This window comes from Physeter macrocephalus, chromosome 5, assembly GCF_002837175.3.
Source record: "Physeter macrocephalus isolate SW-GA chromosome 5, ASM283717v5, whole genome shotgun sequence".
Taxonomy (NCBI): Eukaryota; Metazoa; Chordata; class Mammalia; order Artiodactyla; family Physeteridae; genus Physeter; species Physeter macrocephalus.
In genome coordinates this window covers 27,640,508-27,654,954 of record NC_041218.1, presented here as the reverse complement: position 1 = coordinate 27,654,954, position 14,447 = coordinate 27,640,508, and the positions used below count along the sequence as shown (strand labels likewise).

At 40.7% G+C, this 14,447-nt stretch overlaps 1 protein-coding gene and 1 long non-coding RNA gene across 3 annotated transcripts in view; one reads left to right on the top strand and one right to left on the bottom strand.

Annotated features, from left to right (window-relative positions):
• WASL (WASP like actin nucleation promoting factor) overlaps positions 1-5,574 on the bottom strand; it is a 65,331-nt gene extending 59,757 nt beyond the window's left edge. The window contains 3 exon segments of the mRNA XM_028489796.2: positions 4,787-5,089; positions 5,091-5,423; positions 5,425-5,574. Coding sequence (XP_028345597.2) covers positions 4,787-5,089; positions 5,091-5,423; positions 5,425-5,574 — 786 coding nt within the window.
• Positions 3,473-14,447, top strand: part of LOC112066111 (uncharacterized) — a 65,551-nt gene continuing 54,576 nt past the window's right edge. For both annotated transcript variants that reach the window (XR_008617335.1, XR_008617336.1), the window contains exons 1-2: positions 3,473-4,835; positions 5,454-5,618. This is a non-coding gene — a long non-coding RNA (uncharacterized lncRNA). The remainder of the gene's footprint in view (positions 4,836-5,453; positions 5,619-14,447) is intronic.

Here is a 14,447-nt window from a genome sequence, read left to right as displayed (position 1 = left end):
AAGGCTCATACTTGTTAAGAAATATGACTATACTACAGAGCTAAGAATAATTTAAAAAAAAGGATATATAAACCCAGATCTGCTGGATTCTTCTAAACCTCCTGTGCTTATAGTTCACCCCGTATGACACTCACTTTTGTACTCACCTTTTTCCTCTTTACTAGCCTAGGTTGCCTTCATGTCTTTGTCTATTCTAAATCCTGTGAATTTTTACCTTTTTTTCTCCTTACATATCATTCAAGGTGAAATACATTCCCAGCACTAACTTCCCTCCGGGACTGCCTCAATTTAGGGCTTCATCAAGACAATGATCCCTCTTAGGCACCTCTCTCCCTAAACCTATTTAAGAATTTAGAACAGAAACAAATGTTGGACAGCTACTGCTACCAACTACATTAGTTCAGCAGAAGAAGTAAACCAATTCGTTCTCCTAATAAATGAAGACTGAAGTCCAGATACCATCTGTATTAGAAACTGAAGGTTTTAACAACCTGATCAAGCAATGAGAAATGCTGAATGAACTCCTAAGGAGTAAACAAGTTAGCTACTATAATTATGCAATCAGTAAGTATTCAGTAATCTGTATGCTGGTTGTTATAAAAATTATAGAAGACTATGTAGGCATAAGGTCTAATCTCCCAGAATTATATATAGGGTGAGAAAACAAACAAAAAACTAAAGACTTTAAGCAAGTTAAAACAAGTGCTGAGGAACTAAAGAAAATAAAAATTAAACTTAGTTAATAAAAACGCCTTCTTAAATATCACTAAATCCTGAAACAAACCAAGTGAGTATGCAGGGAATGGTAATAATTCAACATTTCTAACCCCAATCCATCTGGACCAGAGGGATAGTATAAGGTTTTGTTTTCTCCCAATCCTTAATTTCTTACTTATTCAGGAATGTATATATTTAACTTTTCTTGGCAAGATGGATATACTCTTTACAGAAAATAAGTTAAATCACACACATGAAAGGCAACAGAACTAACTACAAAATTAGACCTAGTAATCTTGTTTCTAACCCTTCCTAATTGTTCTAAGAAAACACCACCAGCTAATAAATTGCAACAGAACTATTAACTTTATGTAAAATTACATAACATATATTTACATATAACTTTAAATGAACCCTCAACTTTTTCAAAATCTATTTTTAAAAACTGTGGTAAAACTATAGCTTTACTGAAAATTCACCTCCTCCATGAAAACAATCAGCAACCTAGAGTTCCATTAACATCTAGGCATATTTACATCTACTGACACATGCATGTTTCTGCATACTTTTTCTGCTGGTGGTTTTATACCTGCCTTTTCCCCAGTTCCCTTCCTTCATGCCCTCTACCTGAGGGGGATGAAATCCTACTGGAGTCTTTTGCTCCTTTATCCCACTAGCACTGCTTTATTCACACCCTCATCATATTTCATGCAGATGATTGTAAACACGTATCTGATCTCCTTTGCCTCCAATCTCACAACCCTCAATCCACCTTCTATAATAGAGTGCCTCCACCTTTCTCCCCAAACTTTCTAAAAGTCAAATCTGATCTTGTGGTACCCCACTAACTAGTGCAATACTTCCTCAACTGCATCTCTTACACCTATGAAATACACATTGTTATCTGAAGGGGTTAGAGAAATGCTGTCCTGAAAGAGTTTACGGACCAAAGATTGAGGGAAAACCTATTAACATTTCCAATGTGCTTCAGGATTACCCTATTAGAAAACAGTGGATTTTAGCAGTGGTTCTCAAACTGTGATAAAAGTTAGACTTCTATTAAGCTTGCTAAAAATAGAAATGTCCAAGTTACGCCTCAGACCCAATGAATTTGAATATTATCTAGGAATTTGGCCTAGCCATATGCATTTATAATAATCTCCCCAATGATTCCAATGCATACCTAAACTTGAGACCCCTTCTTGCTCCATAACATACTATTAGGAGGTCTCCTGACTTCCCAAGCTGTTTCATACCTCTCATCAACCCGGGGGGTAGTCGGCCCTCCAAATCTCTGGACATGGAGGGCTGACTGCAAGGGACTTGAGCACCCGATGACGACTATACCTACTAATCTTAAATGTTCAGGTACTGACCATTCTAAAAAGCGTTCACTCATCCTCTCTTTGATCTCCTAAACCTTTATAAAACTAATAGCATCCACACATATAGTCCTTCTAATCCACACAACCACCCCAAGAAATAGTATCCCTATTTTAGAAAAGAGAAAACCAATTCTAGGACAGGGGGCTTAAGAAACTTGTTCAAAGTGACCATATGAGTTTAAACCCTGATCTGCTGATTACAAAGCCAGGATACAGGATTTTCCATTGTGACATGCAGCCTCTTGCACATTGCTCTGAAGTATTGACGTACTCATCAGTTTACACATTTGTTTCTCTTTTTAGATATAGTAAGCTCCCTTAGTGGAGGCACCAACCCTGATTTTGACCTCAACATTTAGCTACTCAATACACATTTGTTGAGTGAAAGAAGGAATGAAACTCCCTGAGAGCTGGGACTACAACTACTCCCGTTTCATTTCCTGAATTCTTAGATAGAGCTCTGAATACATCTTGCTAAACAAATTTGGTCTGACCTATAAATCTCATTGCTTCATTTTTTCTTTTTTTAACGAGACAATGTATTTCAGTATTGTACAAAAAACTGCATGGTCAGCAAAGGAAAAAAAAAAGGATTGTTCCAGAAAATTAACATATCATTCTTTACTCTGTAATAATCGGAGACTTCAAATATTAAAGTTAATCTCCGCAACCATTTCACACCACAAGAGCAGGTAACTACAACAGTGTGGTTTTAAATGACAGAAATTCATCCTCTATCTATCGCTGTATTCTTCCACATCAGTCATTTTTTTTGAAACCAGTAAACATTACAGGTAAGCACAGAGCAATTAGTCAGTATACTTGGGTATAAATGTAATGTCCTTCCTGCTTAAAGTTAATGTGTCTGGTAGGTAACACACGGTACAACTACTTGCTTTCTGATACAGATTACACAACAAAAGTAGTAAACCCGCAAACTTTAAAATAATGTCACTTTTAAAGTACTGAAGATTTTCCTAAGTTGAAAATATTCAAAAATTAGTGCTGCTTTAAGAGTCTTACACTTTAATTAGATCAGTTTCTGATGAAAAATAGAAGTTATTATTCCTTTCATACCACTTTTAAATAAGTCAATAACAAGTAAGAAAAAAACTCTTCTAAAACAACATGATGTAGTGGAAAGTACAAGAGTAGGCATCAGGAGTCCTGGTTTTCTAGTTCTGGTTACATTACTAAATTGCTGTGTGACTTCGGGCTCACTGGCTCAGTTTTCTCACTGGTTTAAAAAGTGTGTGTGGGGAGTAAAGGGCTTGACTGTCCTTACAGTTGTTCCCCCAGTTCTCATTTTAAGCCACCCCCCTCATTTTATTCTTCTAATCAGGTCTAACTTCTGAAATCTGAAACACATCTGAACTGAATGTAATGATTCAATCTCCTACTGGATGGCACAGGATACAAAGGGTAAACTCCTAGAAAGTTAACAATCTGGTAACTTCCCAGAACCTGTCTAATCCTAACTTCTCGAACAGGCAGGTGGAGTCCTAACTTCTCAAACAGGCAGGTGGAGTCTGGTCTGATACCTTTAGCACTACTAAGAAAAGCTGTAAAAGGTACAGCCCTGTTGGCATTTCCCTCGGTGCTTCCCGGGTTCCAGCGGCACATACTCCGCAGGTGTTAAGCAGTAAAGGAGGGGGAGAAAGGGACTCAAACAGCGTTCCAACAAACTCAACCACATTTCAACCCAGCCAGCGCAGTAAGATGCAGCCTGACGAGGCCTACCCCGCAGAGCAGAACCTCCCACCCGCAGAAGTGCCAGCAGCCAGTGTAATGAACGCTTCCGTCAACAACACACATTCCCCTTCCCACAGCAGATCTGCTCGACACCGGGGCTTGGACCAGGCCGCACTGCACCAACCTAAGAACCATTCTCAGACCCACAAAGGCCAAGAACTGCTGGAGACTGCCGTTCCTCTGCGCTTGGTGTGGGAGAGCAACATCTCCCACCAATGGAAAGAAAGAAAAGAAAACAACAACAAAAAACCCCCCAAAACAAAAAAACCAAAAAACAGTGAAGAGGAGAAAAAAACCAGGCCTGGGCGAGACCGCTGGAGAAATAAACCTCGTTTCTCTGCAATGGGGAGCAACAGCATTTCCTGCCCTCTTTCTGAACAGACGCACTCGACTTCATTCCCTCCTGAGATCCTCAAAGGAGATTAAAAAACCACCTTACGGTCCGATTCATTCATATTTGGGCCTCGGTCCTCGACCGACCCACTCCTGAAACCTCTGGCATTGTGAAGGAAGGCGCCCCCAGATCGGCTGTAGGACGAGAAGCGAGGGCCAGTCCAGGGGCCCAGTTACTAAGATCAAGCAGCTCGGGCAAGAAGAAAATCCCCATGAGGCCTGACAGTAAAGTCTGAGTCAGCAGCAAGGGCACGGACCCGGGTCCGGCCAAGCAGGGCTCCAGGGCAGGCCTGCGGAGGTGACACTTCCCTGCTTGCTCCCCGGGCAGGTCCGGGAGGCGGCGTCCGGCCGCGCCGGCCCGCATCCAGGAAGCCGGGCCGGAGGGCCGACGCGGGGACGCGGCCGGCGGGAGGCCTGGCCGGCAGCACCACCGCCCCCCCGCGCCGCTCCCGCCTCCTTCCCCACTCCCACTTCCCGGCCCTCCAGCCCGGGCCCGTGAGGTAAGGTCGGGGGCGGCGACGCGGGTCTCGGCCACTGACCACACATTTCTTGCCCAGGAAGGTGAAGAGGGACTCGTTCTCCTGCGGGGTGAGCAGCAGGGACCCCACGTTGGTGACCCTCCGCGGCGGCGGCGGCTGCTGCTGGCCGGAGCTCATGATTTCGCCGGCGGGGTAGGGAGGCCAGGGCCGTCTCCTCCAGCGAGTGGGCGAGCGCTCGTCCCCTTTCTCGGTGACAGGGGCGGGAGGAGGGTAATCAGAGGCGCAGCATCTCGCAGCTCCGCCGGCGCGGGGAGGAGGCCACGGGAAGGAGGAGTCGACGGCTGGCCGCGCTGAGAAAGGGAAGCTCCCAGCTCCGGCCGGGCCAGGCTCTGGCCGGAGGCTCGTTGTCTTCGCACTCCGGCGACTGCGCTAAACTCCCAACTCCTCCTCCAACCCTCCTTCCGCGGCGGCGGCGGCGGCAGCGGCGGCGGCCGCACAATCCAACATGGCAGCGGGGACGGGCGAGACCACAGGACGCAAGACGCGGGGGAGCGCGCCGGAAACGCTCGTCTGCGGGAGGACACCCCCACCCACGCCGCGGCTGGCTTCGCCGCGCCGGACCGAAGCCACGCCCCCTTCCGGCCGAGGGGCGGCCGGATGCGGGGCTGCGGGTCAGGGGCGGGCTCCTGGGTCTAACGCTTCTTTCTCTGGTGTTTTCCGCCGGCAGAGGTCTGGAGCGAGAAGGCGTCTGGTCTCCGTGGCCGAGCTGCCCGTCTCTCTTCTGCGGACGCACACCTTTGCGGAGCTTCAGTGCAGACCCAGGTCATCCTCCGCAGACGAGGTCGCATTTCTGGGGCGCGACAGCCGGACGTTCACACCGCTTGTCAGAAAGGTCTGGAATCTGCAGACGGAAAATGGGAGAAGGGACGCACTGCCCAGTGCCCCTCGCTGGTTCCGTCAGAGCCGCAGGTGCCTACGGTTTCTCAGAGTTTGTCCAGACTTAAGCAGTGGGTGTGGGAGTGGAGGACCAGGTCTCTCCCAGGATTCTGAAACAGAGATCTTGCTGATGGATGTTCCGAGAAAGCAGACGCACTTAGCAAAGATTTCTACCGCCCGCTGGTGTGTCTCGTAGGACAAATGTATTTGTAACATTTCAGTTCAGCCTCTTTTCTCGTAGGGTCCTCCACACATTTTTTCCCCCCTGTTTTGTGAATTGAAAAATATATCTTCCCCCCCCTCGTCTTTTTCTTTCTCTCAAACTCCAAAGACTTTGTGTTCTTTTTATCCAAAATGAATGTGCCCATTTTGGGGTGTCACCCAGGGAAATACATATTGTGATTTAATCCTTAGAACTAATAAATCTCAGGAGGTTGTTTTTTTTATTTTTTTGTATGCCTCAGAATACTGAAAGCCACCTAGTAGATTAAATACTAGACAGCTCTATTAAAACGAAGTTTTGGGGCTTCCCTGGTGGCGCAGTGGTTGGGAGTCCGCCTGCCGATGCAGGGGACACGGGTTCGTGCCCCGGTCCGGGAAGATCCCACATGCCGCGGAGCGGCTGGGCCCGTGAGCCATGGCCGCTGAGCCTACGCGTCCGGAGCCTGCGCTCCGCAACGGGAGAGGCCGCAACAGTGAGAGGCCCGCGTACCGCAAAAAAATAAAAACAAACCACGAAGTTTTGGAATATGTAAATGATAAATAATACCCACTGCTGTGAGTTATAAATAAGCATCTCCACTTTAAACAAATTAGCATTGATTGCATAAACTTTACCATCATGTTTGCTTACTATTCGGTTAAAACAAAAGAGTTACCTATATTAAACTTAGGACATCTATCCTTTGCCAAATGAAATTTGGTAAAACTATTTGATTTTAATAATTCTGAAAACTCCCAGTACAAATCTTGGATGTACTAAACAGATTGCTAAACCATTATCAATACACTTTAAAAATATAAAAAATTTAAATGAAAGCTCCTTTAATGAAATTAGTTAAGTAGTAATCAATCTAAAAGGAAAATGAGATGATATAGTCTTAGGAGTCCTCACTTAAAATACGGACATTTCAAGGTTAACCTTGATTAATAATGTTAGGGGAAAAAGTGATTTTAAAAAAGCAGGCAGACTTTTTGTAAAATAATTAGGTTTAGAAAGGCAGTAGTAAAAATATAAACCAGGAGTTGCCCCTGAATTTCAGAGCTAACAAAATAAACTTAGCAGCTGAATCAGTTTGTCTCTTGTATCAAAAGTGAGGTTCCTATATATCAAAGCCACAGTGATAGTGGAAAGCATTACCAATTCTTGAGAAGTAGAGATTAGATCCATAATATTTTCAAACCTGTGAACCAGGATAGTAACAGAAGTATAGGCTTCAGATAGGCCTAAGTTGGAGTTCTTGTTCTGTCATTCTAAACTTACGGACTTTGGCCAAGTTGCTATTCTGAGTTTGTTTCCTCATCCATAAAGTGAAAATAATTTCTGTTTAATAAAGGTGTAGCATAAACAGATAATTAAACATACTTCAAAGTTACAAAATTTACCAAGATAACGTGTAAAATACCTGATACAGAGTGGTTACTCAATTACTATTTGTCCTGTCATTGACGATCCTTGCCTGTGGTCTGCTCTGCCTTCCCTTAGCTAAGGGAACAAGCGTTGAGCTGAAATGTGTACTTTTACCTAGGTGGTATCTAAGCATGCTACTTTGAAAATTGTCCTTCGTATTTGGGACTCTATATAGTTCTTCAGATAGATAGTGGTGAATTTGGGGCATAATTTCTTTGTTAGCAGAATTTCTAGTTAGGCTATATGTTATGTCACATAGGTTTATGTGTCCCAGTATGCCGAAATTACAAAACTTTTTGAAACTATCAATCTAGAGACAGAATCCTATTAATTTGTAATTAATAAAAACTGAAAGATAGCAATTTCTATGCCGGAATGTCAGCTTTTAAACGTTGAAGACTACCAAACTATTTTGAAGATGGGAGAGAGAGGTGTGGAAAAGGACTGTGAAAAAAGAAGCTATAGGAGGATAGTTGAATGGACAGTAGCTGTGAGTTGAAGAATCTGTCCCGTGCTGACAACTACTGGGTTCCAGTCCTTTCACAACCTGTTGCTAGTCTAGACTATTTATGTTTTAATTGATTTTTGTTCTTTCAGGAAATTTTCAACAACTTATCTATTTCTAAATGCAATTTTCTGACTCTTTTGCCCTTGTTCTTTTTTCTTTAGAAATGAGGATGGGAAATTATAACGACTATATAGGCTTTTGTCTCAGGCCCAAAACATGTCTTTAACTTTTCCTCAAAATTTTAAATATGGTTTTGTCCACAAAATTGCAATTTAAGTTCTTATTTTCTACCTCTTCATTGTCGTTTTTGCTTTTCTCTAGGCTTTTTCCAACTTTTTGTTCTTAAAATGTGGGACATGTAAGCGTGGACATTGCATTGGCAGTAGGACTTCCTTACTCTCATGAACGTGTGAACAAAAGCAATATTTGGATTTTCCTGCCTTACCATGCATACAAAGATTCTATTTTTCCACCATCATCCTGAGACCAAGCAGTACCAGCTGTATTTGTTTGAAAAGTTTTAGCGAGTCCCCTTCTTCCTTTGATTCTTGAGAGCATATCCTTTATTTGGCAGAACACAGACATCTTTCTCTCTGTTTTCTTTGGCAAGTTATTTTCTTATCTCAAATTCTTTTTACCCAGTTTGAGAGACTGGATTTGATCCAGGAAATAAGGAGGATTCTATTTCCCTTCAACTAAGTATCTTGAAGTTTGTAAGCTAGGTGAAGAAGACTAGGGATTCTATCTTCCTGTAGGTATAAAATGCATAAGCTGTCTTAAAATGTCTATGGATATCACTAAGAATAAGGCAATTCATGTTTGATTTTTCCTATTTGACTTTCCTTGACTCACTTAGAATCTATTTTAGGTCTTTTGTTCTTCTTTCTTTGCTATAATCCTTTAAGGTAGAGTCCTCCTTTTAACAGAAAACATTAGGGTAGCTTATTTATGGAAACGAAGGCATTTTTTTCAGTTGCATTCCCTGCCTTTATTGTTATGCTTAGCCAATTTCTCCTGTCCTGGTGCTCTGTTAATCCACTTTTCTCTCTTACAAATATCATTGTTTATGTACTGTTACAGGTCCTCTGAAATACCCTGTTCCCCTTGCTAATGTTAATCATTTAAAAATGGAATGACACCCTTCCTTGTAGGGGAATGTAGAGGTAGCTGCACACAGGGATCTGTGACATTCAGCAGCCATTGTAGTCATAATTACCAGTCCTGACGTGCTGCTTTCCCATGGCAGAGCTGAGTTGTAGAGACAGAACAACAGCAAACCTGGCTGCTGCAGGAGTGGTGAATGTCGCTTCCCACACGCAACCTCCAAGTGCCATGGGTTTAGAATATTCGCCTTGTAAAATATCTCTGCACGTTTATGTGAATGTTGCATATAGAAATGTTTAAGAGAATTTGTCCTCGTCCTCCCAAGTTAAATGTTTTATTTTTCATCAACTAAAATCTTGAAAAGTAAGCTAGCAAACGATATTCCACTCCCTCTCCCTTTTAAATTCATTTTGAGTACAAGCCTCTCTGGGGCTTACTTTTCTAGAAATAGACAGCTTATTTACAACCCATTCTGATTTCTTATTGGTCTTAGTGGAAAACTGAATTCTTAATTGTGCTAGTGAATTAGCAGTGATAGTTACTACCACTATATGGCCACTACCACTAGTCTCCACATACCTAATACATACCTTTATTCAAGAAATGATTTGAAGTATGTATGTTATAGTTCCCAGGATGCTGCTTACTGGGTTTTTTTTTCTTTTCCACTGCTCTTTAACTTTTATGAATACTCAGCGGTTCTCAGTTGGATTATTCCAGATAAGAGAGGGCAAACATTGGCTTCTTTATTTTAGTGTGCTCGAGGTCAATCTACCTTATGGATGAGTAGGCAGTTTGGATACTTATGATGTTTTGACGATGTCATGAGTCTCCATAGATTACTTCACTGAAAGTATTGAGATGAAGGATATGGACTCTTCTACCATATAACTTTTTTGTTGTAATTTTGATCAAGTTTGTTATTTCTATTTCAGTAATTTTTGTGTTCATTTTTATTACTCTTCAGGTTTATTAGTAGTTCATTTTCCATTTCAGAGTTGAAATCTAGGCTTATGTACTTTTTTAAATTGAGATATAATTAACATATAACATATTAGTTTCAGTTGTACAACATAATTCAATATTTGTACATATTGCAAAATACATATAACTTTTTAAAAATCAATTTTTAGCTTTATTAAAAATGATACATCACATGATTTAAAAAAAATGATACTACAAAGCTTATAACAACAGCATAACCCAGAAGCTCCATGCTTCCTTCTCTACCCCCATGTACTCCCCCCAAGAGTCATCCTTCACTCTGAACTGTTTCTTTTGGTATTTACTTTACAATGTTTACATTCCTGTAGGGCTTTTACTTTGTTTGGGTTTATTTTCCCCTCAGTGATTTCTTCAAATTTTCTTTTGTTTAATTGTTTCATTTCTTCCGTATTCTTTAACAACTGTAAAATCCCTCCCCATACTCTTTTCCACATAATCAGATGTATCAGGAATCTATTAGATGTACTTATGTTGTTTTTGTTTGTTTGTTTTAATCAGAGACCTGTCTCCCAGGGCCCTCCACTTAATCTAGACTTGCTTTCTTGACTGCATGGCTGTTGTCTGGGATTTCCTTTCACCTTTTTTGTGTTGGGCTCTCTGATTCTTAGATCCTATGTTAACTATCTTGGTTTTTCCCTTGTTTGGATAGCATGTATTCATTAGTGACTTCCCTAGACAAATATATGTAAAAAGTAAAATTTTTGAGACCTTGCACATCAGATGTCTTATTCTAATCTCACAAGTAGCTGATAGTTTAACAGGGTCTAGAATTTCAGATTGAAAATCACTATCCTTCAGAATTTGAATGTGTTATTCCATTGATTTCTAATTTTAACATTGCTGTTCAAATATGATGTTATTCTGATGCTGGTCCTTTGTGTGTGGCTATTGTCTCTAGAAGTTTTTAGGATCTTCTGTTTGCTCATGGAATTCTGAAATTTGATGATATACCAACAGTGGGATCTTTTAACATTTATTGTATTAAATGGGTATTTCAAATGCCCTTTCTGTCTAAAAACTCATGTCCTTTAGTACTGGAAAGTTTCTTCTGTCACTTTCTCATCATTTTCTCCACTCTTTTTCTTCTCTTTTTGAAGTTTTTTTCTTCTCTTTCTGAAATACCTGTTGGTCATGTGTTAGGCCTCCTGATTCATTCTCTATGCAACTAGGAACTACACCCAAGTTTCACTCTGGAACTGCTGCAGTGAACTGTGATCTGTCGTCATCTCTGGAGAGACACCATAAATCCAATGCTAAAGTTGAGAACTAGAAAGTAGAACTCTTCTGGGTTTCTAAAAGCTGTATATTTCTGCTGCCACCTTTGCCAGAATGGATTCCTTGTGCCACCTGCTTCTTTATGTGCTTTGAAGTCACAGTTGCCTACGAGTTGTCTGTTTAGAGAAGAGTCACAAAGCTGCACCCTAGCTGGAAGAGAGCCTGAGATTTCAGGTTCAACTTTAGGGATCTGCAGATTCATAAGGTCAGAAACTCCCTGAACATAGGAGGAGTATTTATAGGTACTCAGCAACTAGTTAATTTAGTTGGGGAGAAGTTAGCAAGAGACAGTAGGAACTTTAGGACACTGGATGACTGGAGAGGAGGTCTTTTTAGACAAAGCAATAATATAAAATATTAAACATAAATAGTACTTGCTTTCCAATTTTATGAAAGTGTTACGATAGCATTTTGTGTACTGCATTACATGCATGTAACATACATACCTGAAAGAATTATAAAACTTTGTCTCTTCGAAGTAAGCAGTCCTTTTTATTCCATTTTTTGTCTCTAATATGAACTAGCAATTTTTTTTCCCCTCCACATTAATTAGGTTATTTGCCCTTGGAAAGCAAATAAATGGATTGGTACCATAAGATAATACATTTTGATGTCATTTATCTATGAATAGCTACCTAGCTAATCCATTAAAGAAAATCATAGTATATCATTTTAATATATCATAATATATTGTCAGAGCCAGTGATATACAGATTTTCCATTTGGAAATTATCATTACTTTTTAAATGTCTGTCTCCATTGTTAGTCTTAAGGCTGTCTGAGAGCTGGGAGCATGTCTTATTGTTGAACCTATACAATATTAAATGTAAACTTATAAATCAAGTGATCACATCTGATCCAAGGCACAATATGTGAATATTTTTCATGAGGTACAAAGATAGCTATACATGGTCTGAAATCAGGTCAAGAAACTTAGAGTCTTGTCCATACTCTGCCACAGAGTACTAAGCGTGTGATATTCTGCGAGCGAAAATGCAATCTGCAGAAATCAGCACACAACCTAAGGGGAGCAGGGAGAGGGGTCGTGGCTAACAGCAGTAGACAGGAATGGCCTCCACCTTGGATGACCAGCAAACTAATGCAAGTCCAGAGCATGAAGTGATTTTTTTTTTCTTTTTCCCTGAGCAGGCGTAGATATCCAGGGTCCCAGTCTGAGAGGAGAAATACAGGGTATGTTTTATGGGTTTCTGGGAATAATAGTTTTTAGCTTGGTGCAATTGCCAGAACAGTAAATCAAGGTTGACTTGGTTTGGGAAAGCAACTCTGGAAGCAAATACTGGAGTAAGAACAAGAACCAGAACAAGATATAGTAGACTGGCCATCCCTAGGATCTTGGTGGGATAGACCAGTAGTTCTGAAAATGTGGCTCCCCCGACCAGTAGCATCACTTGGGAACTCGTCAGCAATGCAAAATCTCAGGCACCACGTTGAATCAGAAACTGAATTAGAAATGTTGGGGGTAGGCCTCATCAGTTCATGTTTAAAAGAACCTTCTGGGTGATTACAATGGCTGGGCCTCCATGAGGGCGTCCAGGGGATTCAAGTTACCTCCACCAACAAGCACCTTCCCTCTCCTCCCCCAGCATATGACACTCAGTAGTATATGTCAGGCTGTATCTGAATCCATTGCTTTTTTGGGAGGGAACTATAAAACCCCCTGGGATATATTCTTGTCAGTTTGAGGCCTAGATATTGTAGACGCTGTAGGGACAATGTCTTCATTGTTCACATCTGGCAAAACAGCTGCTAGGGCAAACAGGGATTAGCTGTTCTAATCTGAGTTCTGATACTAACTAGCCATGTAATCTTAGTAAAGTTACTCAGCTTCTGTATGCTTCCATTTACTGCTTTGTGAAATGAATGAATTACTGATTGCTAAGGTCCTTTTCAGCTTAAAATTATATAATCAATCCCATGGGAAAAGACATCCAGCTTTTTAAAAAGTAATGGGTAAAAAGGCAGTGCAAAAGAGAATATAAACAATATTTTTTTCATTATTACAAACAACCTTTTGGTGGTATAAAAATGAATAGGTAAGCCTTATTATAAGCCTACCTCTAAGGGGGTGATAAAAATTACAATCCCGTGAGCATAAATATCCTACTTTTAATTACCTCAGTAGAAAGGAATGGGTGATTTGTGACTGTGGTTTCATGGAATTATCGCTCTAATATGTATCATTTATATTCAAAACTGGATTGCATAATACTTGATCATTGTTAAATCAGTCATGCCTCTCAGTTCCCCATGGCTGGAAGTTAATATTATTGGGTTTGTTTGTTTTTTTTAAGTAGTTGAGGAAAAACATTGAACACTCAAATAATTTAGCCAAAGTCAGTGGTCATGTTAGAATAAGTTCCTTATTCCTTGTTTGGGAGTCAAGGGACCTTAGCAATGATTAGTTCAAACTCCTCGTTCACCCATGTCTAAAAATGGAAAAGGCAGAAAAGTATAAGAGAGTATGTGGATGTATATGGTTTGTTATTTAGCAACAGCTGTCGATTAAATGCATCTAAAAAGTTCACTGAGAGGCAGCATAATATAATGAAAATAATGCAGTCCTTATAGTCAGACAGACCTAGGGTGAAGACCAGCTCTACAGCGGTCGGATTACTTCACTGTAGCTCAGTTTTCTCATCTGTAAAATAGAGATAATACCTATCTCATGGTTGTAGGGAATAAAATTGAAATACTGCATATAACAGCACCTGCTACAAAACCTGGCACTTAATGGTTGCTCACTAAATGGTAGCTATTGCTACTAAATAGAACTAAAGCTAAAGGATCTCCCACAAAAAAAAAAGATTTTCAAGAATCCTCTTTTTCACTCAGCCATAAACTTGCAACCTGAACACCCTGTAGAGTGTAGAACAGGTTTTAAAACTTATTTCCCTCCTGTTTTCTCAGTTCTTAAGTTTCCAAGACCAAACAAAATACTTTGCCATCTCATCAATAATTACAACTTTGCATATTATTTAAGGATCGAATCCCTAAATCTTAGTATTAGAGTACCCATTTGATCTTACTGCTTAAATTATTCCTGTGTTTCTCCCGAATCTATTCGTCCTCTAGAGATTTTTTTAAAAAAATCGTCATTAGTGCTTGTATTAGAGCAGGTTCCCTAGAAACAAAGCCTGAGACAGGGGTTCAGCCACACATGCTTTATTGAAGGAACGTTCTTCAGGAAACACAAGGGAATGAAGGCAGCTGCATAGGGAAGGGGAAATCACTGCACAATTGAC